We start from the raw sequence: 22,070 nt of genomic DNA on the forward strand, positions 1-22,070 counted from the left end.
ATGTGAAGAAGAAGACATACATTATCAAAGTCACACAACCAGGTTTAACATATCTTGTTCCCGAGCACCTCTTTTCCCACAACAACTAAAAGAGAAATTGTTTATTTATTACAAGGTAGACAATATATAAATAATATAAGCCAGGAGAAAATAAAGAAATATATACATTACATAACTTGTGCTTTTTTTTTTTTTTTTTTTTTTTTTGTCAAGTTAAAAAATAAATAATGATATGAAACAGAATACATACTAAATAGTATTGAATTTAAATGAAAAAGGATGTTTGCCTTTGTTGAGAGCTTAAGGAAGATGAAGACTCGGATGAATCCGAGAATGAAGAGTTAGTATTAGGTAAACGACTTGATAACTGTTCTGAAGTACGACGTAAATAGGCTTGCTTTATTATTGGAGAAGAGAAGTTAGTACAAGTTTTTTTTTTTTTTTTTTTTTTCCAGCAAGTTATACTTTACAACTACTTCACAATCACAATTTCCATGCGTTAAAAGCAAGTTTCTTAAATAGATGCTTTCTTCTCTAAGATGAGCTACAATTTCTTGAAGTTCTCTATTTTTAGTTTCTGCAATGTATGATTGCTCTTCAAGACTATTTATCCATTTTTTCTTTTTTTGTCTACAACGGTAAGCAGCTTCACGATTCTTTTCCAGTAATTTCTTTCTCTGTTTTGTTGGTGAAGAAGAATTAATAAATACTTTTTGCTCTAATGTAGTTGTAGTATTTTCAAAAGGATTCAAGTTCCAATTATTTGTTTCCATTAATAATTTAGTAGGCGTCAATGTAGTTTGATAATAATGCTGTTGTTGTTGTTGTTGTTGTACGTCTATATTACATAATATTTAGTTTATGAAGAGCAGATGTTTATTTTGTTTTATTTAGTTTTTTTTACCCTTAAACATTGCGAAAGAACGAAAGAAAAAAAGAAAGAAAAAAAAAGAAAGAAAAATTTAATTAAAAAGGCCAACTTTTTTTTTATATGTTAGATAACCTTTTTTTTTTTCTTTCTTTCTTTCTTTTGGTAAAGTGTCCTTTTACACACACAACTTTTCCATAATAGATGATGTTTTATATGTCTCTTCTCCTCTCCCCCCCCCAATTTTGATATTTTCCTTTCCTTTTTTGTACATCCTAATTTACAAGCGATCTCTAAAATTATGCATTTGCTGCTTTAATTGAAAAAAATGACGTGAAGTTAAAAAATAAAAAAAAAATAAAATAAAATACATGTTGTATTATAAGCTTGTCAAGTAACACTAGCTTTTATCTTATTTAACTTCACATGGAATATGCAATTATTATTACACTAATATAGTTTGAGAAATAATAATATTTCAACTCTTGTTGCTCCCGAAAATAACGAATCATGTCAAGTTTTTTTTTTGTCATTGGAATGATATATAAACCATTATAAAAAGTAATAGTTTATTACAACTATTGTTAAAGATAGTCACACTCAAACAAACAGTCGTGATTGAAGATCAATACATAGTACTAGTAAGTGAGTGAGTGAGGAGAGAAAATAGTAAATCTCTTAGATCTCTAAACACATGTGCTACTTTTTTCAGTTTATTCTTTTATAAAGCTTTTGCAAAGATAAATAAAGCCTTTCCCCTCCCCTTTTTTTAATAAGTAGCTTGTTGAAATCCTTTTGTTAAGAACAAAAAAAAAATTCAGTATCATTTTGTGAATAAAGTCTATTACTTTTTTCATACACTTTACGGTGTAATTTATTGATTATTATTACTATATTCATTCTTGATCTCAAACTTTTTGTTTTTTTATCGTAAACTGATCATGACATATAACAAGAACTATTCAAGTAGTTTTGAGAATAGTCTAAATAATAAAAAAAAAGGGAGGTATGTGTGTGTATAGGGTGTGTGTAGAGTGAGGGTTTTCATCATGAAATAAGACTATCATAAACAATAATAACAATTATGATTAATAAACATACACACACACACACACTCTCTCTCTCTCTTTTACTGTTAAAATGATAACAACAGTACAGTAGTGGTTGCTTGATATGTAACACATGTCTAAAAAAACCTTATATTCTAAATATAAACAATGACAGGTAGGTTATATAATTACATAAATAGACTTGTATTATTTTTAATAAATTATAGGATGACGATATACGTTTGTTACTACTATACTAAATAGTATGACGTGAACAAATAGTAAATTACATCATCTCTCTAATAATAAAGGTATTTTTTTTTTTTTTTTTTTTTTTTTTTTACATAATATAATAACTTAGAATCGTTTCATTACATCCATAGCCATTTCATAAGCATAGAAAGTAGCTGCATTAGCAGGGAATGCTCTTACAAGTGTAGGCCCTAAACCATTTACAAACGCCTTGGGTCCAGCAGATCTATATAATGTCTTGACAACTTGACCGAGTGATTTATAACTTATTTGATTGAATGAATAAATAAGAAATATAAATACTTATTTATTTGTTTATTCTTACCGAATATCGTTTTGATAATTGCTTTTGATAACATCTTGTGGATAAGCAGGAATCCATGCAGCAAATCCAGATAAACCACCTGCCATTAATAATTCAAAATTACCTAATTCTCCATCCTTCTTCATATTTTGAAATAAACGTTTTAAACCCTCATAGGCAACTTGACATATCAAATAAGTATAATATACATAAATATATATATATATGTCTATACTTACCAAAATAAGAAAAGTAACTAGGCGTATCTCTTAATAATGTAACTCCCATACCACGATAAATACCCATAAATCCTTGGGCACGAACAGTACGAATACCACAATCAAGAACACCTCTATACTAATACAGGAATTAATATAGATATATATATATATAGATAGATACACATATACATATTTATATTTGTATAGCTTATAAATAGAACTTACAGCAGGTTCATGTCTTCCTTGAGCATTTATAAATCCTTTTGGATCCTGAGTTTGTAATTTAACTTTCAATAACTCAATAGGACAATTAAGAAAGGCCATCACCGTTCCTGCAAAAGACCCTGCAACACCAATTTCAACTAAAATAGATACATATAGAAAAGAAATATGAGTAAGAAAAGACGAAGAAGAAGGAGGGGGAAATGGACCTTTTTATAGAACTTACAAATAGATAAAGTCTTTTTATCGTCTCCATTTTGTAAAATACGCCTTGACCAACCATTTGCCATAAACATAATTGCATTACTAAATCAAGAAAATAGATATATAAATAAATGGCTAATTCAAACTTGTTTAAATCTTACCAGAAACCAATGCCAGCAAGGGGAGAAGTTACACCTCTATAAAGACCTTGTACCTATTTTATTTTATTTTATTTGATTTGATTTGATTTAAAGTACATATCTACAAATATTTTTTTTTCAATATACTTACACCTTCTTCTTTTACAAGTTTACGAATACAGTCCATAGCACCATTATAAATAGGTGGAGAAGGCTGTGTTTGTAAACGAACTTTAATAGTGTCAGCAGGATGACCTATTTTTTTGTTGAATTAAGTTAGATCTCTAAGAAATGTTGTAAGATGTCAAAAATAAAATAAAATTAAACTACCAACTACAACTTGAGCCCAGCCACCAACTGTACCAGCAATCAGATCCTGAGCAAGTTTCGGTATCAAAGGTTTCTTTTCTTCTAATATGAAAGCCTCCATTTTATATATGAAAAAAAAAAAAAAAAAAAAAAAAAAAGATAAGATTTTTTAAAAAAAAAAAAAAAAAAAAAAAAAAAAAAAAAAAAAAAAAAAAAAAAAAAAAAAAAACTTATTACCGTTGTGACGGTTATAGAAAAGATCAATTATTTTATTTTATTTAAATAATTTCCATATTGAATTTAAAGCATAAATTCATTACTATTTTAAAATACTTGAATTTTCACGTTCTGTCAATGGCTTGATATACTTGGCATGATAGGAAGGAATACCTGTACTTTTAGGAGCAGTAAGAAGTGTATCAATATAAGCTAATTATATAATAGTATATAAGTGTTTTTAAAACTTCAATACTTATTTCTTTTGAAAAAAAAAAAATTACTTTGATAGATATCACCATCATATTTAGCAATGGGTGCTTTAAGTATAAAATCAGGAAATCCAAAACCATCTGTAAGTCCAATCACTTGTTTACGCAATGATTTACATAATTCAAGATAAGTCTTTTCAATGCTATTAATTTGATCAGGTTGAAAATAACCTTCTTTGAATCCTTGATCAGCATAAGTAAAGAGTGTATGAATACCCCATAAAGCAGTTAATTTTTTCATTATAGCTAATACAGTAGGTTCAATACCAGCTGTACCTATAGCCTGACCATATTTTTCTGCACATACAGAAAATAAAAATGCTGCACAATGCAATTCAGCAATACGGACAGATTCAAGCAATATATCATTTGAAGTAGAATGATGATTCTTAAGGGCTTGTTGAATACTGTACAACTAGGATATGTATATGTATATTATAGTGTCATGATGTTTAGAAAAGATATATATATATATATATAAACTTACTCGTTTAACTAAAATAGTATTCATTGTCTCTTGAATAAGAGCAAAATCTTTTAAACAATCTGAAGCATCATTGGATGTCCATACTTTATTTTCAAGATAACGTTTGGCATGTTTTATGTAGATGGAAGAGCCTTTAAATTGTAAATCAGGATATTCATCATAGTCCATACTTTGTTCAAGTCGATGTAAGAGGTATCGTGTTGTTTGCTGTAAAAGTACGACATTATCTCCGCCCCCTGTTGTCATTACCCCCCAATCACTAATGATGTTTCCAATATTATTATAAGCAGAGTAGGCATGCCCCCCACAGCTGCGTCGACAGGTTTCCAAGATATCGGTAGCATACCAACCTGCAAAACCCTTAAGACTAGCTGATATCGCATGCATCTCACCCATATAATTTAAATAAACCATCGGTTCCATCTCCCCACCTGCTGTCAAGATTTCAAATTGTTCATTCAATACGTCTGCTGTTGATCTAACCATGTACATAAAGGCAATCGCTGGTATTAATTTTACATAATGAGACTGATAATCCATGATTTGTTGATTCTTATGCCCCTGTCGTCGCACGATACTATATCGTGTAGCAATCGTTAAGGCCTGTGTGATCGATTGAGTTGTACCAGTAACAAGTGAGAGACGTTCTGGGATAAGGGTAGCATACATAATGGCAGGGTTAGGTGCAGGTCTATAATCTCCATGACGATCTACACTTGTCCATCTAGAGAGCATATCCTGTCGTGGTATACGTTTTTCACGAAATTGAATCCATCCATTATCAAGTCCATGACGTCCTACTTTATGTCCTATATCTCCAGCTTGAATACCAGGCTCTAATTCACCTGTATATTTGCTTCGAAGTTGAACAACAAACCAATTGAGACCTACATTTTTACCGTGAATGATGGTTTGTGCTATCACTACTGTATGTGTAGCTGTTTGTCCAGCCATACCAATCCACCATTTAGTTGAAGTCAAATTAGGTGAATTGATGATAAATTCATCTGTCGATATATCATAAGTTGCTGTTGTTTCAATATCACGTAAAGCAGAACTATGACCTAATTCAGTCTTGTTTATATAATAATAATAAATTAAAATGGTGGTTAAAAAAAAAAAAAAAAAAAAAAAAAAAAAAAAAGAGAGAGAGAGAAAGGAATACCATTGCAAAACAACCAAGGATTCTATAGTTTGAAATATCATCATGATATCGGTCTTGTTGTTCTTTATTTCCAAGCATTTGGATTACATTACGGAAAAGATATTCATGTACGTAGAAACGCATTGAAAAACTTTCTGAATAAATATTAGTAGCTATTGCAATTTCTTGAGCTAATTCCTTATCTTCTATTTCTTGTATAACTTGAACGACTCTGAAAATTTGGCCCATTGTACTATATTTATATAAATATAAAAATATATATCTATATAATCACTCCTTCTTTTCTCCTTCTTCTTTTTTTTGTTTTTTCTTCCGTTGACTTACAATTCACGCAGTTCATCTCTTGAAAGTTCTAAAAAATTTCGAGGAGGCTGAACGACCAACTCTGGATCATTTTTAATAAATTCATAAGCCTCTTTAACAAGTTTATAACGTTTAGAGCCACCAGCCCAAAAGATGGCCAAGGCATCAATATTAAATTCAGCAGCTGCTCTTTCCTCCATCATATCTATCGGTGCCTGACGTGAGATGGGTGAAGGAGATAAATTTAATTGACGTTTTATTTGATCAAGTCGAGCAAGTGCAGCCTTTGCTTGTGGATCTTTGGATTCGCATAATGGAATCCCTGTCATAATGATGTTTTCTTTATAAAATAACGTGTGGGTTTGGGGGGAGGAGGAGGAGGAAGAAAGGAATTACTATTAGAATAAAAAAGAGAAAATAATAATAATTATAAAGAATGGTTTTATAGTCTTAATGTTACACACTGTCTAGAGAATAAGTATACTAATAAGGCCAGTTTAGGCTGACAGGTTAAGTATATACAGATGTATTATTAATTTCCCACCCATTATTATACGAATCCATATTATATGCTACGTAAACATGTGAAGAAATAAGAAGAGGCTATCTTCTTTTGTATATCGGTCATTTGACTTTAAAAGCTATTTATGTAACATTATGTAGAGTATATTATTGGATATGACTAGCAGTTCATTATTGGAAGAAAATATACATATTTGTATGAATGTATATATAATAAAAGGAGAAGAAGCCTAATGATAAACGAATAATCATATATTGAGTTTATTTATACAAGGAATTACTTGTCAATAAAGAGTGTTCTTTTTTTTTTCCCATTCTTTTGCTTATTATACAACTTTGATAATACTATTTAGTAGAATTGAAATGATCAAAGTTTCAGTTATCATGCAGGTTGTAAATCTTTAAAGTTTTATGACAACTACCATTAAGCAATTATATTCTTATCTTTAGCAGCATGATGAATATACAATATGAATAGTTGAGTATACTATTTTCATATAAATTGTTTACATGACACGTCATATATATAGGATCTATACTATTTGATATAATAAACGTCAAATAATCTAATATTCTCCCTAAAATTAGATACAACTTTTTTTTTTATTATATATGATAAAGCTTAAGGAGAAACATGTAAGGGAAAGAAAATAATAAACAGAAAAAAAAAAAAAAGGAGGAGGACATAGAAGAAGAAAAAAAATAAGGCTATTTCCATTTCATTTTATCTTTCTTTTTTATATATATATATATTTATATACATATTCATATATGTATTTTTGAAGGAGAAATTATGAAATTTGTTTATTTTTTTTCTCTGCTATTATTTTTTAGTGGCGTAAAACCAATTGAAGTCATATCTATTGATGATTGTCCCAAATTGACTCCTAGATTTCAGAGATCAGTTAGTGTGGATGATTTAAGAATTGATGATATAGAAGTGATAGCAGCCTTAGGCGATAGGTAAAGGCAACTATATAATAATAAAAAAAAAAGACCATCTATAATCTGACTCTTATTCTATCTATAGTATTACAGCTGGTATGCTAGCTAAGAATATTAATACAACATATGTTGCTCGAGATCAAATTATAGAATATCGAGGTGTGAGTTGGTTTATGGGTGGGGTATGTAATTTAATATGTATACACATATACTTATTTGTTAAATCTGGGTCTAATCACTCACTATTTTCTTGTGTAGGATCCGGATGCACCTTCTGTGGCGAAATATGTTAAACACTTTAATGCAGATGTATATGGTGCTTCAATAGGTCAGAAACCAGCAAGATTATGTCAAGGTAAATTTAAATATATGGTTTCTTTTTTTTTGTGAATATGTGTTTAATTACATATAACTTTATAGAGACCTTCTTTTGTTTGAATGCGCATCATGAGTAATATATATATATTTATATTTGTATATATATACATATTTGTATATAAATATACACTGCCAATAATAACCATTTTTCTTTTTTATATCTATTTTTATATAGTCCTGAAATAGATGTTTTAAATGCAGCTCAATCAGGAGCAACAAGTCAAGAATTATCGGAACAAGTCGACTATTTGACAGAATATCTCGGAGAAGGGACATCCTTAGCAAATAAATGGAAATTGATCAATATCTTTATTGGTAGTAACGATGTCTCTGTCTCGTGCCTACCTGGAAAAAATATAGATACATTTAAAAAAAATATGAAATCAACGATAGAAAAATTAATAGATAATATAGATTATACGTTTATTAATCTTGGTAAGACTTCCATTATATATGACGTTTATAAATCAATTTGATTGATATATATATATATATAATGATAGTTGGCTTATCACAGAATAGTGAATTGATGAATTTAGTTCAAAGACAAGCACCTAAATATAAAAAGAATTTCAAAGATGAAGATGTTAACATACAAAGTTATGAATGCTATTGTTGTACTCAGCCTGATTATGGAATTACTTTTGTCAAAGATCAAATCGAATTATATAATAAAGCTTTAATCGAGATAGCAGAAGACTTTAGTAGTAACTCATATCTTCAAGATTTACTTGAGCCTATATTAAATAATGGAAGACGGTCGACAAAAAATATAGCTATTGTTTATCAACCCATGAATACAATTATATCAACTATACCCTATACTGCATTAAGGTTTCTATTATTATTGTTATTATTATTTGAAAACATTCAAGATCTTATCTGATTTTTTTTTCTGTTTTTCTATTTTTTTTTTTTCTGTTTTTCAGTAACATTGACGGATATCATCCTAATATGATTGGATACAGTTATTTTTCAAGATTACTATGGAATCAAATGTTCTTGTCTAAAAATGAAAAAATACAAGACAAAATAACTTTCAATGCAGCTCTACCCTTGTATTGTCCCACTGAAAATGACAGATTAAAAACAAATCCAAAGAAGTTTATATAATAAATATATTTATTTATTTATTTATTTACAATTTGTTTTTTGTTTTTGTTTTTTTCAAGTAATAATTAATATACGCATATATACAAAGATTATTATTAGTTTTTGAAGGGTGAAGATGAACCCAAATAAGTTGTAATAATACTAGGTGGTGTATCAATTAATTTTGCTCTAATCGTTTCTCTTCCTAATTCTTTATTCGCTGCCCAACGATGACATCCGCCAAAGGCAAAATAATAATCTTGACCTTTATAAGTGACATGATGAACATCCTATACAATATGATAAATAAATAAATAAAGCTTTTCCCCTTCTTCCTTTTTTATATATCTGAATGTGTATTCTATTCACTTACAATAGGTGTCAATTCCTTTTCTGTTTCTGGGTTCTTTAATACTTCTTTCATTAACTCTACTTTCTCTCTATCTAATAGAGAAGGAATAGGTCGATTGATAACAGACATTGGAACATCATATACCTTTTCATACATAACAGTTTTACTTAATTTGTATGTTGTCCGAATATCTATATTATACATATATATATATATTTACCTCTTTAATAGAATTACCATGAATTGAAAAGTTGTCGTATTCTCTCACTTGAGTAGTCATTCTTCTTTTAATAATCTGTTTTATCATTCAATTTGAAAAGATCAAAGTTAATAGAAACGAATTTTCTTCTTTTATACTCATTCTATTACATAATAATGATTATTATTAAAATTCAGAAAACTGAACAGTCTAAAAAGTGGCATGTTTATGTGCATTAACCAATTATATGAATACTTCGTAAAAATGAATTTTATTTGCTGATTGGTAAAACAAAAAAAAAAAAATAGTGTTAGGTGAACTAATTATAGAAGAGAATAAGAATCGTAATTATTATTATTAGTAGTGGTAGTAATGTGATTCTATAATAATAATAATAATAGTAGTAGTAGTAGTACTTGGTAAACGCGAACTATCAATTATTATTGATGAAAACAATTTGTGTTAATGTTGTTACTTTTTTATTCCATATATTAAAAAGAATGGTATTATTAACAACGTGTATGTATACGTTTATCTGATCTATGATATAGATTATCTATTGAATAAGATAAAAATCTTTTAAGAAAAATGCGATGAATTTTATACTGTTTGTTATCCATACATAAATTTGAAAGGCTTTGATGAACATATAAAACTTTTCTCCTTCCCCCTTTTTTTTTTTTTTTTTTTTTTTTTTTTTTTTTTTTATGTATAGCGCTTAAATCCTCAAACAATAATAATATGTATAAAAGTGATAGTATTCGCGTTCTTTTTTTTTTTCAATTTAGTCTATCCAAGCTACTTCTTTAAAAATATATATATATATATATATAAATAAAGGCTATCGTACGAAAAGTAAATAATGACAAAAATTAACACTTCATCAGGTCATCTTTATCCGATAAAGAAGAACAGAACGATTGCTTCTAAGCTGTATATATGTCCGTTGTAGGAAATTGTTTATGAAACCTAATAAATTTTATTTTATTTTTTTTAAATTAGCTTATAGTGCCTTCATCTTTATCTGAAGAAGATAGACATGATTAATAATCTTGGGTATTATAACGCCTATATCACCTCAAATTACGTTTGTTGGATTCAGCAGTAAAGTCTGAAACGTTTTATCATCCATCAAGGGTAATAAGTATAGACAAATGTAGTGAGAATAATGATGATTTCAAACATATAGATAGATTCCTTCTTTCTTTATATCATACTACTCTTATCTATTGAAAAGTTCCTGATCGTAGTGGAAATGTTTTAATAGGAGTTTTATCAAATTTTTTTTTTCAAGCTATTTATTTATTCTTTACTCTATACGCTTGATACATTCTTTACTCTACTGACCGGCTTTAATTTAATTTTTTGTAAATATTTACAAGCCTATTCTCAACTCATTTGGACCGGTTTACCTGATAAAACAGATATTTATGTATTATCATTTCAAGTTAAGCGTAAAAAAAAAAAAATATTATATGTATATACATATAAAGTATCTATATTCATCACCACCACCACCCATTGAATTCATATCTTTCAACAAGAGAGACTATAATATTGATACGTCAATCAATATCTTTGAAATAATAGTACCAAAAGATAATTGAAATTGTCTTGGTAAACAATATAAAAGTTTACCCTTTTTTTATCAAACTTATATTTATTTTATAACCCACTTACATTTCAACAAAAATGTTATTTGAATTGTTTATTCACACTAACTTATTATTATTATAAACAATATCAGCCAATGATACTACCCATAAAACGGCTTGAAAATCCAAAATAAAGGCAATTCTAGAACCTTTCATTGTGTTGAAGAGAATCTATCTTCCCTTATCCTATATTGAAATAAAAAAATAAAATACTATTTATATGAATTTCAACTAATTCATAATAGAGAAGCAAGTTCGCGTCATTGTCTCTAGTATGAATCCTTTTATTTGAGCCCCCTTAGGTTTTAAATGATATGCATAATAGATCAATTCAAGATAGACTTTCTATATTATTAAGACAAAAATATGTATATTCTATCCAATTATATCTTATCGATTTATAACGTACAAATTTCATCTGTTTAAATCTAAACTTATCTAAATGAATTAGACAACAACATGCCACAGTATACACAAATAAATATCTATCGATTTCACCCATTAAAAAAAAAAAAAAAAGAGAGAGAGAGAGAACGAGAAAGAGAAAGAGAGAAGCAGCATTTAATATCTCTCTTTTTCTCTTTCTTTTTTCTGTATATCTTTTTACTTTTTACTTTTCTTTTTTCTATTTCTCTCACTCTCTCTTTTTAATTTAATAAAAATGCACACTAAAACCATTCTTACTCTTGCTATTGCAACCCTTATGGTTCAAGGTAAAGCATATCGATAGAGATATAGGAAAGGTTATAAATTAATCATCTATTTTTATAGTTCATGCCGTAGCTTCTGTTGATTCTACTGTTAATGATATTTCTTCTGATGCTAACAGAGGTACACATGTTGCTCCTCTTTCCATGCTTGAAAAGATGGGTGTCAAAGTTACAAAAGTGGATGCTGAGAATGATGTTGGAAAAGATGAAGAAAATGACGTAGATTTGCAAGAAAATGAGTTGGAAGAACAAGAAAATGATGTTGATGCTGACGCTGACGCTGACGCTGACGCTGATGCTGATGTTGATGCTGACGCTCAAGAGATTGATGCTGATGTTCAGGAAAATGATACTGATGCTAAGGAAAATGAAGTTGACATTCAAGAGAACGAAGAAGGCAAAGAAGAAGAAAAGAAGGATAAAAAGAAGAAGAACAAGAAAGGAAAGAAAGAGAAGGAGAATGAAGAGGACTTGAAAAAGAATACGAATACAGATGAGACTGCAGAAGAACTTGCACAAGCTGAATTAGAGGAAAAGGCTGAAGAAAACGCCAACAAAGAAGAAATGGAGAGTATTGAAGCTGCTGATTTTAGTCAATCTAATCTTGCCTCTCAAAGCCTCTCTGCTTCGGCTTCTGCTGCAAGTCTTTCTATGGCTTATGGTGCCTCTGACCTTCATCGTAACCCTATCGTTATCGCTACTTCTTCTCTCAAGCCCTCTGCTAAGGCTCAAAATGCTAAGAATAGTGGTAACTTGGTTCATGTTAGTATCGGTGCTACATTTAGTGTCGCTGCATTAGTTGCCTATGTTCTTTTTTAACTATCTTTCTATCTTTTGCCCTTCGCCTCCCCTCCCCTCCCCCCAAAAAAAAAATGAATAGACTTTTTTCCTTTTCTTCTTCTTCTTCTACCTTTTTCTTTATTAGAATTACAAAACTAAACAATTATATATTAGTTTAGTGTCTTCTTTTTTTTTTTTGTTCTCCCACTCTCCCCTTCCCCCTCCCCCTCCTTTTTTTTTAAATTAATAATAAAATAACGTTTATTTCTACATTCTTCATGTTATAAATATATGCATTTGGGTATACACTAATATGTATGCATTCTCTATACATCTTCATCATTCAAATTTATATCTATTTCTTTTTAAAACTTCAAATATCGTCATACTAATTGCTGTTGTAGGCAATCCCCAAGCAATATTGGCATATAACGATCTTATCAATACATTTCGACCTTCATATCGAATTAAATGTTTTGCAATCGAGATTGGACCCTCTCTAAAGTCTTTTCCATGTTCTGCCGCCGATATCTGCCATCTCGTCTTAATAATATCTAATGGAGTAGATATGAAACAACTTGTAATACCTGCTACACTAGAGCATAGCATATATAGTGTTGGACTGACTCTTGATGATTCATCACGAATCATCCATTGTTTCATTTTTTCATATGTAATGAAATAAGTTGCTGAATGAGGTATAAAAACAACTAAACTCATCCAATATCCCCTAAAGAATCCTCTTATGCCTTCGTATTTCAACATATGAGTAGCGAGTGAAAGGAATGAGGTTTGCTTTGCTTTGTTTGTTGTCTGAAGGCGATTTTTCATTACCTCCATTGGTGTGAAAAATAAACCAGCTGATATTTCAGCAATGCAACCCGAAACTAGATGATTGACTGCAGCATCTTTTTTGATCTGATATTTATTGTATAATGTTTGCTTTGTCGTTTCGTAACAAGAAAGATAGACTGATAGGGCAGGTACAGAGAATAGGAGAGCAACGGGTAATCCTCGATAGAGTGAGGTGAAGGTCCGTAATTGATTCAACTTGTCATTGTTTCCAACTTGAATTGGAAATATAATTGTTTTCAAGTTTTCAAATAGTGTTGTTTTATTAGTGTTATTATGATTTAGAGTTGATGCTTGTAAACGAATTTTGATTGTATCCACTAATAATAATAATAATATAGAGTAATTACTACGAATATATATGGATAAACATTGGAGCAGTCATGTTTTTTTCTTTTTTTTTTTTGCAAAAAAAAATATATATATATATATGTATTTATATAAATATATACTTGGATGTGTAATGGTTCTTGTAACGAGTGCTGCTATACTTGATGCAAATATATAATAACCATCAACTCCATTGTTATCCGACATTTATATAACATAAAGATGAAAAACTGTCAAAAAGAGAAAAAAAGATGTTTCTCCTGAATCTTTGTAGTCATTGTTTTCTCGGCCCGCACATAAACGTCATCATTTCCATCACATTTGTACTTTTTTTTTTTTTTTTTTTTTTTTTTGGCTATTCCAAGTTGTCCTGTCCTTTTTTTTTTTTCTGTGTATCATAAATTGTTTAAATAATGCCAAAAATCAGAACAACTCGAACCAAAAGACCTCCACCAGGATTCGATGAAATAGAACCTACACTAGAAGAATTTGCAAGAAAAATGAAAGAAGGTAAAATAAAAATATACATTCATTTTCAAATTATAAAAGTGACATTTCGATGAATTATTCAAAAAAAAGTTTTTTTTTTTTTTTAAATCATATACATAGTTGAAAATGAATCTCATGAAGGAAAACGTATTGTAGAAAGTACGTGGCCAGTGTTTCGTATTCACCATCAACGTTCACGTTATATTTACGATCTTTATTATAAAAGAAAGATTATTTCTAGAGAACTTTATGATTATTTGATCAAGAATAAATATGCTGATGCTAATCTTATAGCTAAATGGAAAAAGGTAAGATATTATTCAAGTGCCATTTTTTTTTTTTTTTTTTTTTGTATCATATATTTGTGTATTCAGTTTTATATTTTTATATTAGCCTGGATTTGAAAAACTATGTTGCCTTCGTTGTATTCAACCTAAAGATACAAATTTTGGCACAACATGTATTTGTAGAGTACCAAAAGAAAAGTTAGAAGAAGGAAAGATAGTAGAATGCGTCTTATGTGGCTGCAGAGGTTGTGCAAGTGGTGATTAAAAAAGAGAGACAGGGAGACAGAGAGCGAGAGAGCGAGAAACGAAAAAAAAAAAAGACAAATAAAGACAATAAATGGTTCTCAACAAGAAGGGAATATTTAAGTTTTTATGTATATGGAACAAGAATATTCTCAAACTTCTAATTCAAAAAAAAAAAAGTAATCATGTATAGGTTTTAACTCTTAAGGCTTGTAGTTAATTTGCTCTAATTTCTTTCTTTTTTACTCTGAAAAATCAGATTCATTTTTAATATTATGAAAATATATGAAGCAAAGTGTGTAAATATGGATGTGTGTATATACATTGGAATAGCGTATTTAATTATAGCTCTTTATTTGTTTGTATTGAATTTAGCTGTTTGCAAACATAATGCGTCCAACTAAAAATTCGTTTTTCTAAATCCTTCTTTTTGGAATCAATATGTATGTCTGTGTAGAGGCTTTTATGTAACAAATGAAAAAAAAAGCGTTAGCCTAGTCTAAAAAGTTTATTTTAACATGCCTTTTATGCTTGCTTAGCACTGTCTATTTTTATTTTATTTTATTTTTTTTTTAAAAAAAGCAATTCTAATAAGAATAAATATACATGTTCACACACTCTAACATGAGCTTATTTAAATATTTAAAAGGTAGGTAGGTTCAAGTAAGTAACAGCTGTATTCAATTAATTTAAAACGAATGAACAAATAAATAAATACACAGTTCTCAAAATCATTTGAACATTATTTGTGTAATTGCACCCTGAATGTTTGAGTGTTAGAGATACAATATGCTACTGTTTTGCACTTGAAATACAAGATATTATTATTATTTTCTGTATAACTATCTACTTTATTAGTTTTAACTCATCTTTATATGAATGCTTCTATGACAAGCTTCCTCTATTGAGTCTGTTAATATATATATATATATTTATTAGGTAAGGAGTTTGTTTGTGAGCTCAATTGAGGGAGGTGTGTGTGTGTGTGTGTCTCTGTCGACGAAGTCTTTGTTTACCTTGACTTTAATTGAATTAAGAACGTTATACATTCTGCTAAAGGTCGATTATAAATAAGTATCATGCAATTAATCATCATGCTGTTTTGCTAAAAAAAAAAAATAGCATTGTCGTTCATCATTAACGTTAGAAAGAAAAAAGAAAAGGAGCATTACAAAGAGTCAGTAGTCTCAGTAGCTTGACAGAATACTATGAAAAGTATTATGTATATATTTTTATATATATTTTTTTGTAAAACTCTATTAGGAATTTTATTACTTTATCTGGGTTGTATAAAGAAATAAAACTGTCTTATCGAAAAGAAAACAACCATTATGTATACTCCTCTTGTTATAAAAATCTTAACCAAAGAAGGTCAAGCTTGGAGGGAGATGATAAGATTGTAGATAACAATGGCTGACTAACTAACTCCTTAAACTATTTTTTTTTTCCTTCAGAGTAGTAAAAGACAGTTATGCTATCAATACTTGGTTGAAGAAAAAGGTCTTTTTTTTTTTGCTGCTGCTGCTGCTTTGCTATGTATACCCACCATCTATGTACTCTTATTTTTATGCATCACAACCCCGTTTTATATAAATAAATTCAATGCTTCATAAAAAAAAAAGAGTTTTCGACATATAGTACTACAATAAATATGATTTTTTTTTTATAGTAAACAAAATCAAGGAGTAGAAGAAAAAAAAAATCAGGGTATAGGAAAAAAAAACTAGTAATATGTATCTCATCTTTTGTTTCTACCTCCCTCTTTTTTTTTTTTTTTTTTTTTTTTGAACTATTTGTATAAAAGACTTGATTTTTTTTTTTTATTTTTATTTTTTTTATTTTTATTTTTTATTATTATTATTTCTGGTCTACAAGAGATATGTCAATTGCAGTGATTCCTAATAACAAAAATACCAAGTGCACTAAAAAATTTAGTTTAAGCACCACCACCACCACCACCACCACCACCACCGCAACGTCAATTGATAGTCAACGTAAACACGTTATTAAAAGAAAAGTAATTGCTATTGGTAAACTATCAAAGTCATACAACGTCTTGAAGGAACATGCTGAACTTGTTCAACAGTTAAAGACTCTATCAACAAATGGTAAATTGCCTATTGGTATCTTGGCTACAGGAGAGCAAGGTATTCGGGAAGGTAACAAATACATATATATATATTTATATAAATAGAGGAATTAAATAAGCTTATAATATAAATTAGCTATTGTTGAAAAGACGGCTGCTTTGAATAATAATAATAATAATAATTTGAACAAAATAAAAGAAGAAAAGGAGAATATGACTTTACATTATCATCAGCCTACTCCAAATACAATTACATCAAGAGAAGGTGGGCATATATAATAGTATTTCCCTGACTTTTTTTTTGTTTACCCCTGATTTCCCTCACATTTAATATAATAAAGTCATTTATTATTATTGTTATTATAAAATTCCATTATTATTACTGTTATTGGATGGCTGATGTACAGGGCTTAAAGTACTATTGGCTGATTGTTGAGGTGATGTTTGTTGTAATTGTTGTTGTAACTGCAACTGCTGTTGCAATTGTAACTGTTGTTGTAATTGAATAGCCTGTAATCGTTGTTGTTGTTGAAGTAATAGCTGTTGCTGTTGTTGAGGAGTTAAAGTATTTAAAATGTGGGGCGGTTGAGTTGTATTGGTATTCTGACGCATCTGTAATTGTGCAAGATATCTTTGTAGATTGACTTGTTGTGGGTATCCAAGTTGGGCTAGTTGCGCTGCCAAAGCAATGGTTGTTTGCTGTTGTTGACCATTTTCTGCAGCAGGAGGTGATGATGATCCTATGATCATAAATAAGAAGATTTGTTTTGTTTTGTTTTTTTCTATAATTTTGAGTAACTTTTATTTACCTTGAATTGTAGTTTGAGCAGCTAAAGCACTCGAAAATCTTTGTTGAGTATTGGGTCGAATTTGCCCTTGTTGTTGAGCTACAGCTGCTGCCATTAATGCCATTTGTTGTTGACGAAATAATTGAAATTGTGCAGCAGGGTATCTATTAGCTTGTAAATGATTAGTCATTCCTCCGTTATCGTTTGTTGGTTGTGGAGGTATCATTACAGATGTCTGTAATGCTGGAATTGGTGGTGTGGTAGGTTGGACTTGAGACTGAGATGAAAGTGCTACTACTGGTTGAAGTGGTTGTTGTTGCTTTTGTTGAACAGTAGTAGCTACAGCTACTTGTGGTTGTGCTTGCGTTTGCGTTTGCGTTTGTGTTTGTGTTTGTGCTAATACAGCAGTTTGTTGTTGTTGTTGCTGGATCAAAATTTGTTGTTGGAAAGGTTGCTGTTGTAATGGAGGTCTAAATAGACTACTTCTTCCCGAAGTAGCAGCAGCAGCAGCAGCAGTAGCAGCAGCAGCAGCTACAGCAATTGCAGTAGATGTTGTGTTCGAATTGACTACTGCAGGGGCTCTCATTTGAGATGCAGGCTGTGTACCAGGTACGCCCTTTAAATGAAAAAAAAAAAAAAAGATGCGTAAATAAAAATTACACATGTGCACTACATATAAACTTACGTTCATCATTGGATGTGAATTAATAAAGCTAGTAGATAGTTGACGCTGCTCAATAAGTGCTTGAGCCATTTGTCTTTCTCTTTGAGCTTTATGCAAACTAAGTTCCATGGCAGAAGGCAATCTTTGTCCTTGCGAGCTCATACCATGCGTCTCTATAATATTTCGTGGAATAGATGTTGGACTTACTAAAAATAGATAAATAACAATTAAACAAAAAAAAATAGATAATTTGACATTAGTCTACCTTTTGATTTGAAATTATCTTCTCTTTTCTTTTGAATTTTCTTGATAGCTTCAAAAATATTATATTGTCTTTGTCTTTTCTTTACAGAGTCTAACTTTGTTAATAGGAGTCTTCTTGATAAATTACTCTTTAGCTCTGAAGCATAATCTAATAATAGTATTGAATTATAAAATTTATTTATATGTATGTGTGTGTGTTTTATTATAGTAAAAGTATACCTGAATTTTCTTGCTCTGCTAATAAACGATGCTGCTTCCATCGCTCTTGACAATCCCATGGTGTACGCTTTTCTCCACCAAGAGGCACTCTGGTTGCATTAAGTGCATCACAAATTAAATCCCAATTAAGCGAGTATTGTGTACTTAATTGCATTAAACATAAATCATCTTCTTCAGACCATGTGCTTATAGTTTTAATACCAGGAGTAAAATGAGTTGGTATACTAGATGGCTGGACTAATGGTATATCTGTTATATCTTCTAGTGAAAATAATGCTAAATAAAAGTAATTAAAAAAAAAATCAAAAGATTAATTTTAAAGCACTTTTGTTTTCTTTTAAGATATACTTTACGAGCTATTTGTAATGAATTGTTATAACGTTGAAGATCAGGCAATAGTCTGATTTCCTCCTCAATTTCTAATCTGTCGGCCATCCTTAAGTTTCCATGTCTCGATATTCTTCTCCGCTTATTAGTATCCTGAATTATATATCGTTGAGAAGATAATTTAAATGGTACAATTCGAGTGTATTCAGTTTCATCGATGTATGGATCATTCCCAATACAACTAGCATCTGGTGCAGTATAGAGCAATAATTCGGGGAATATAGAAAGTATATCATGACTTTCATCAAGTAAAGTTATAGTAGGTTGATATTGAGATAAATCTTGAATAAGTTGATAATAGTCCTTCATTACTTCTGATGAAATTGTATTTGATAATTCATCTTCATCGTCCTCTTCATCATCAACATCATTCATTGATAAGCAAGCAAATCTTATTGCTTGATTTGAAGTCATATCAACATCAGTCATTCCTATGTCAGTTTTAATTATTGTTGTATTATCATTATTATCCATATCCTCTCCTTTCATTATATACTCCTCAATTAGTTCTTTACTTCTTTCGGATTTCTCATTTAAAAAGGTAGGTTTTCTCGTCTAAATACAAATATATAAAAAAGACAGTTTCAAATTAAATCTTTTTTTTTTTTACTCACTCTTTCTACACTTCACTTTTAAGTGTATACCTTACCTTAATACATACAATAGACTTATCTTCCATTTTATGCCATTCAAGTACTGCTTGTGATATTACATAAGCATTTGCTAATTTCCATTTTCTTTCTTCTTTGAAATCAGTCCTCATCCATTTCTAAAAAGGTTCTAATGTTAATATCAAATATATGATTTTGTTCAACGATTTTTACCATTTCATCTATCAGTAAATCCCAATGTGTTTTTGTTCTTGGTATAGTCTTTTGACGTTTTAATTGTCTTTGACTCCACAAATTCTTTTTCTTTAAGTCTTCTATATTTGAAATTATTTTCATTGATTTTAATTGATCTCTTGCTAACTATGAAAATAAGTTTCTAAATATCATTAACAATATGTATACATATACATATAAAGAAAAGAAAAAGAACCAAGAATCAATTTTTATTATACCATCCAATCCTGTGTAGTCAAGACTTTCCTTGCTTGCTGAAGTTGCTTATATAAGGGTTGTGATTGAGCCTTCAGTTTCCAGGCATAGAGATCAAAATCCGATGGTTTATTATTACGTCGATCAACAAATTTATAGCCATTATAGATTTGAACAGGATAAAGCTTTGATTCAGGTTGCCTAGGTAATGTAGTTGTCAAATATTTGATTGGCATATTTCGTTTAAATGGCAACAACTTTTTTATATAAATAAAGACATATACATAAAAAGTTAATACAGTTTTTTTTTAACAAAAAAAAAAAATCATTTAGAGTTACATACATTTGAGTCAGACAATACTAATTTTTCATCTTTTTGGGTTAATATTGATACATTATTGATTTCAAGTGAAGTGACATTTTCGGTCTTGTCTAAAGGAAATCTATCATTTCTTTAAGTATAATTATATGAAAAGGGTCAAAATAGATACACTTTTATTATCATATCATATCTTACTTGCTTGTACATAATTTTTCATTTCCATTCAAAAAGTCCATTACATCTTCTTTATTTTTTGTTAACAAAAAGAGTTCTTTTAATAAATAATTTCTATGGATTTCAACAAGTCTATTAAAAAATAAAAATAAAATGAATACATAGAAAGTATTTTAATATGTATATGTATATGTGTAAGATACCTTTGTCTTTCTTTTCTTTCTTCTTCAGCTATAACACGTAACTCTTGAATACTGATTTGTTTCTATTATATAATAATTAATATACATATTTGTATATCATTTTTTTATTTTTACTTTACTTTTACATCATTTGAAAATGCATATGCTGTGTTTGATATATTGGTAGTCATGGCATAAATTTATATATTTTTTGATGTTCCAAACTTAAGCTGGGCCAGCCAGGGGTAAATAACAAATGAATAAAATAAAATAAAAGGTTTGTTGAGGTCTTTCTCTTTTTTTTTTTTTCTTTCTTTTATTGTAATTGAAGTAGATGGGCCCTTCCAAAATGAAAAAGTTGTTATTTAGAAAGCTTGAATATACAATAAATAAGCGTATATAAGTAGAGTGTTCTTCTTTAATTATTAACTCAATAGACTGACTACTTTTTTTTTAAAAAAAAAAAAAAAAAAAAAAAAAAAAAAGATGAAGTTAATAAAGTGAAATCACGAATAAAGAAAAGGCGATCCTGTTATAGATGAAATTCATCTATATAATCGTCTGTTTTTTTTTTGTACATAAATAAGTGTAAATATATACCTTTGTAAAGTAACTTGAATATTAAAAAAAAAAAAGAGAGAGAGAAAAGAGAAAAATAAAATAATACCAGTTTTTTTATGTGTGAATATTATGCGTGCAGATCCTCTTTGTAATTTTCAACTTGAAGTTCAGACAACTGTGAACTTTTATGAAGCATAGCAAAAAGTATCCAATCAGCGGATTTTTAATAATTAAACAGCAAACTTTTATGATCTGTTGAAAAAATTACATTCGTATTTATAAGAATTGTTATGCATACAACTTTGATAAACTATTTCAAGCAATTACCAGTTTTAACTAGCCTTATGTGTGTGTGTGTGTGTGTGTTTTTAAGTCTTCTTCTGTACAGCCACAGCCAATTCACGTGGTTGTCTTTGTTTAATGAAAATGGGAAAATTCCTGAAACATATTCTACTGTTGAATGCTTTATTATTATAATTAACACAGATAATTGCTGAGTAGTAAGTTTAAACTAAAGCTGCAATACACTGCAAG

The 22,070-nt window shown here is 29.2% G+C and overlaps 10 protein-coding genes across 10 annotated transcripts; 4 read left to right on the forward strand and 6 right to left on the reverse strand.

Annotated features, from left to right (window-relative positions):
• Positions 1–184: 184 nt before the first annotated feature.
• Positions 185–914, reverse strand: BX663DRAFT_508263 (uncharacterized protein; the record flags this gene model as incomplete). The annotated part of the gene is made up of 3 exons (XM_051527459.1): positions 185–397; positions 471–838; positions 905–914. 3 exons carry the CDS (start codon positions 912–914, stop codon positions 266–268), a joined length of 510 nt encoding a protein of 169 aa, XP_051383322.1. The 3' UTR covers positions 185–265.
• A 1,326-nt stretch (positions 915–2,240) lies between these two features.
• BX663DRAFT_508269 (mitochondrial carrier domain-containing protein) lies at positions 2,241–3,713 on the reverse strand. The gene is made up of 8 exons (XM_051527460.1): positions 3,591–3,713; positions 3,412–3,515; positions 3,282–3,334; positions 3,143–3,222; positions 2,920–3,056; positions 2,713–2,830; positions 2,495–2,654; positions 2,241–2,434 (listed from the first exon to the last, which is right to left on the reverse strand). Exons 1-8 carry the CDS (start codon positions 3,688–3,690, stop codon positions 2,275–2,277), a joined length of 912 nt encoding a protein of 303 aa, XP_051383323.1. The 5' UTR covers positions 3,691–3,713; the 3' UTR covers positions 2,241–2,274.
• An 86-nt stretch (positions 3,714–3,799) lies between these two features.
• On the reverse strand, positions 3,800–6,401 carry BX663DRAFT_508278 (acyl-CoA dehydrogenase/oxidase). Its single transcript, XM_051527461.1, has 5 exons — positions 6,034–6,401; positions 5,710–5,941; positions 4,545–5,618; positions 4,070–4,472; positions 3,800–3,998 (listed from the first exon to the last, which is right to left on the reverse strand). Exons 1-5 carry the CDS (start codon positions 6,339–6,341, stop codon positions 3,889–3,891), a joined length of 2,127 nt encoding a protein of 708 aa, XP_051383324.1. The 5' UTR covers positions 6,342–6,401; the 3' UTR covers positions 3,800–3,888.
• Positions 6,402–7,285: 884 nt separating this feature from the next.
• On the forward strand, positions 7,286–8,695 carry BX663DRAFT_508281 (uncharacterized protein). The gene is made up of 8 exons (XM_051527462.1): positions 7,286–7,497; positions 7,565–7,661; positions 7,738–7,834; positions 7,900–7,930; positions 8,033–8,292; positions 8,361–8,409; positions 8,498–8,593; positions 8,675–8,695. The coding sequence occupies exons 1-7, from the start codon at positions 7,328–7,330 to the stop codon at positions 8,538–8,540; spliced, it is 747 nt and encodes a 248-aa protein (XP_051383325.1). The 5' UTR covers positions 7,286–7,327; the 3' UTR covers positions 8,541–8,593; positions 8,675–8,695.
• A 266-nt stretch (positions 8,696–8,961) lies between these two features.
• BX663DRAFT_508286 (ParB/Sulfiredoxin) lies at positions 8,962–9,638 on the reverse strand. The gene is made up of 3 exons (XM_051527463.1): positions 9,522–9,638; positions 9,323–9,445; positions 8,962–9,239 (listed from the first exon to the last, which is right to left on the reverse strand). Exons 1-3 carry the CDS (start codon positions 9,606–9,608, stop codon positions 9,066–9,068), a joined length of 384 nt encoding a protein of 127 aa, XP_051383326.1. The 5' UTR covers positions 9,609–9,638; the 3' UTR covers positions 8,962–9,065.
• Positions 9,639–11,758: 2,120 nt separating this feature from the next.
• Positions 11,759–12,843, forward strand: BX663DRAFT_508288 (uncharacterized protein). Its single transcript, XM_051527464.1, has 2 exons — positions 11,759–11,868; positions 11,927–12,843. The coding sequence occupies exons 1-2, from the start codon at positions 11,817–11,819 to the stop codon at positions 12,682–12,684; spliced, it is 810 nt and encodes a 269-aa protein (XP_051383327.1). The 5' UTR covers positions 11,759–11,816; the 3' UTR covers positions 12,685–12,843.
• Positions 12,844–12,984: 141 nt separating this feature from the next.
• BX663DRAFT_530969 (mitochondrial carrier domain-containing protein) lies at positions 12,985–14,034 on the reverse strand (the record flags this gene model as incomplete). Its single annotated transcript, XM_051530352.1, has 2 exons — positions 12,985–13,817; positions 13,950–14,034. 2 exons carry the CDS (start codon positions 14,032–14,034, stop codon positions 12,985–12,987), a joined length of 918 nt encoding a protein of 305 aa, XP_051383328.1.
• Positions 14,035–14,240: 206 nt separating this feature from the next.
• Positions 14,241–14,868, forward strand: BX663DRAFT_486060 (G10 protein; the record flags this gene model as incomplete). Its single annotated transcript, XM_051524652.1, has 3 exons — positions 14,241–14,337; positions 14,437–14,624; positions 14,710–14,868. 3 exons carry the CDS (start codon positions 14,241–14,243, stop codon positions 14,866–14,868), a joined length of 444 nt encoding a protein of 147 aa, XP_051383329.1.
• A 1,857-nt stretch (positions 14,869–16,725) lies between these two features.
• Positions 16,726–17,268, forward strand: BX663DRAFT_560857 (uncharacterized protein; the record flags this gene model as incomplete). Its single annotated transcript, XM_051531909.1, has 2 exons — positions 16,726–17,005; positions 17,072–17,268. 2 exons carry the CDS (start codon positions 16,726–16,728, stop codon positions 17,212–17,214), a joined length of 423 nt encoding a protein of 140 aa, XP_051383330.1. The 3' UTR covers positions 17,215–17,268.
• Positions 17,269–21,293, reverse strand: BX663DRAFT_508294 (uncharacterized protein). Its single transcript, XM_051527465.1, has 13 exons — positions 21,116–21,293; positions 20,997–21,058; positions 20,815–20,925; positions 20,641–20,740; positions 20,321–20,554; positions 20,082–20,228; positions 19,907–20,026; positions 19,224–19,812; positions 18,871–19,146; positions 18,653–18,799; positions 18,409–18,593; positions 17,745–18,339; positions 17,269–17,675 (listed from the first exon to the last, which is right to left on the reverse strand). The coding sequence occupies exons 1-13, from the start codon at positions 21,164–21,166 to the stop codon at positions 17,296–17,298; spliced, it is 2,997 nt and encodes a 998-aa protein (XP_051383331.1). The 5' UTR covers positions 21,167–21,293; the 3' UTR covers positions 17,269–17,295.
• Between the last annotated feature and the right edge of the window lie 777 nt (positions 21,294–22,070).

This window comes from Cokeromyces recurvatus (genome assembly GCF_025118155.1).
Source record: "Cokeromyces recurvatus strain NRRL 2243 chromosome Unknown BX663scaffold_11, whole genome shotgun sequence".
Classification (NCBI taxonomy): domain Eukaryota; kingdom Fungi; phylum Mucoromycota; class Mucoromycetes; order Mucorales; family Mucoraceae; genus Cokeromyces; species Cokeromyces recurvatus.

Coding starts and splice junctions, on each gene's coding strand:
- BX663DRAFT_508269 (XM_051527460.1), bottom strand. CDS start 3,690: ATGGAGGCTTTCATATTAGAAGAAAAGAAACCTTTGATACCGAAACTT. Junction 3,223..3,281: donor CTTGCTGGCATTGGTTTCTG/GTAAGATTTAAA, acceptor TTCTTGATTTAG/TAATGCAATTATGTTTATGG. Junction 2,655..2,712: donor TAGTTACTTTTCTTATTTTG/GTAAGTATAGAC, acceptor TGATATGTCAAG/TTGCCTATGAGGGTTTAAAA.
- BX663DRAFT_508278 (XM_051527461.1), bottom strand. CDS start 6,341: ATGACAGGGATTCCATTATGCGAATCCAAAGATCCACAAGCAAAGGCT. Junction 5,619..5,709: donor TCCTTGGTTGTTTTGCAATG/GTATTCCTTTCT, acceptor TATATAAACAAG/ACTGAATTAGGTCATAGTTC. Junction 3,999..4,069: donor TGATGGTGATATCTATCAAA/GTAATTTTTTTT, acceptor TTATATAATTAG/CTTATATTGATACACTTCTT.
- BX663DRAFT_508281 (XM_051527462.1), top strand. CDS start 7,328: ATGAAATTTGTTTATTTTTTTTCTCTGCTATTATTTTTTAGTGGCGTA. Junction 7,498..7,564: donor ATAGCAGCCTTAGGCGATAG/GTAAAGGCAACT, acceptor TTCTATCTATAG/TATTACAGCTGGTATGCTAG. Junction 8,410..8,497: donor AATTTAGTTCAAAGACAAGC/ACCTAAATATAA, acceptor GATTATGGAATT/ACTTTTGTCAAAGATCAAAT.
- BX663DRAFT_508286 (XM_051527463.1), bottom strand. CDS start 9,608: ATGATAAAACAGATTATTAAAAGAAGAATGACTACTCAAGTGAGAGAA. Junction 9,446..9,521: donor ATGGTAATTCTATTAAAGAG/GTAAATATATAT, acceptor ATGTATGAAAAG/GTATATGATGTTCCAATGTC. Junction 9,240..9,322: donor AAAAGGAATTGACACCTATT/GTAAGTGAATAG, acceptor CATATTGTATAG/GATGTTCATCATGTCACTTA.
- BX663DRAFT_508288 (XM_051527464.1), top strand. CDS start 11,817: ATGCACACTAAAACCATTCTTACTCTTGCTATTGCAACCCTTATGGTT. Junction 11,869..11,926: donor TGCAACCCTTATGGTTCAAG/GTAAAGCATATC, acceptor CTATTTTTATAG/TTCATGCCGTAGCTTCTGTT.
- BX663DRAFT_508294 (XM_051527465.1), bottom strand. CDS start 21,166: ATGACTACCAATATATCAAACACAGCATATGCATTTTCAAATGATGTA. Junction 20,229..20,320: donor TGACTACACAGGATTGGATG/GTATAATAAAAA, acceptor TTATTTTCATAG/TTAGCAAGAGATCAATTAAA. Junction 18,340..18,408: donor ATTCACATCCAATGATGAAC/GTAAGTTTATAT, acceptor TTTCATTTAAAG/GGCGTACCTGGTACACAGCC.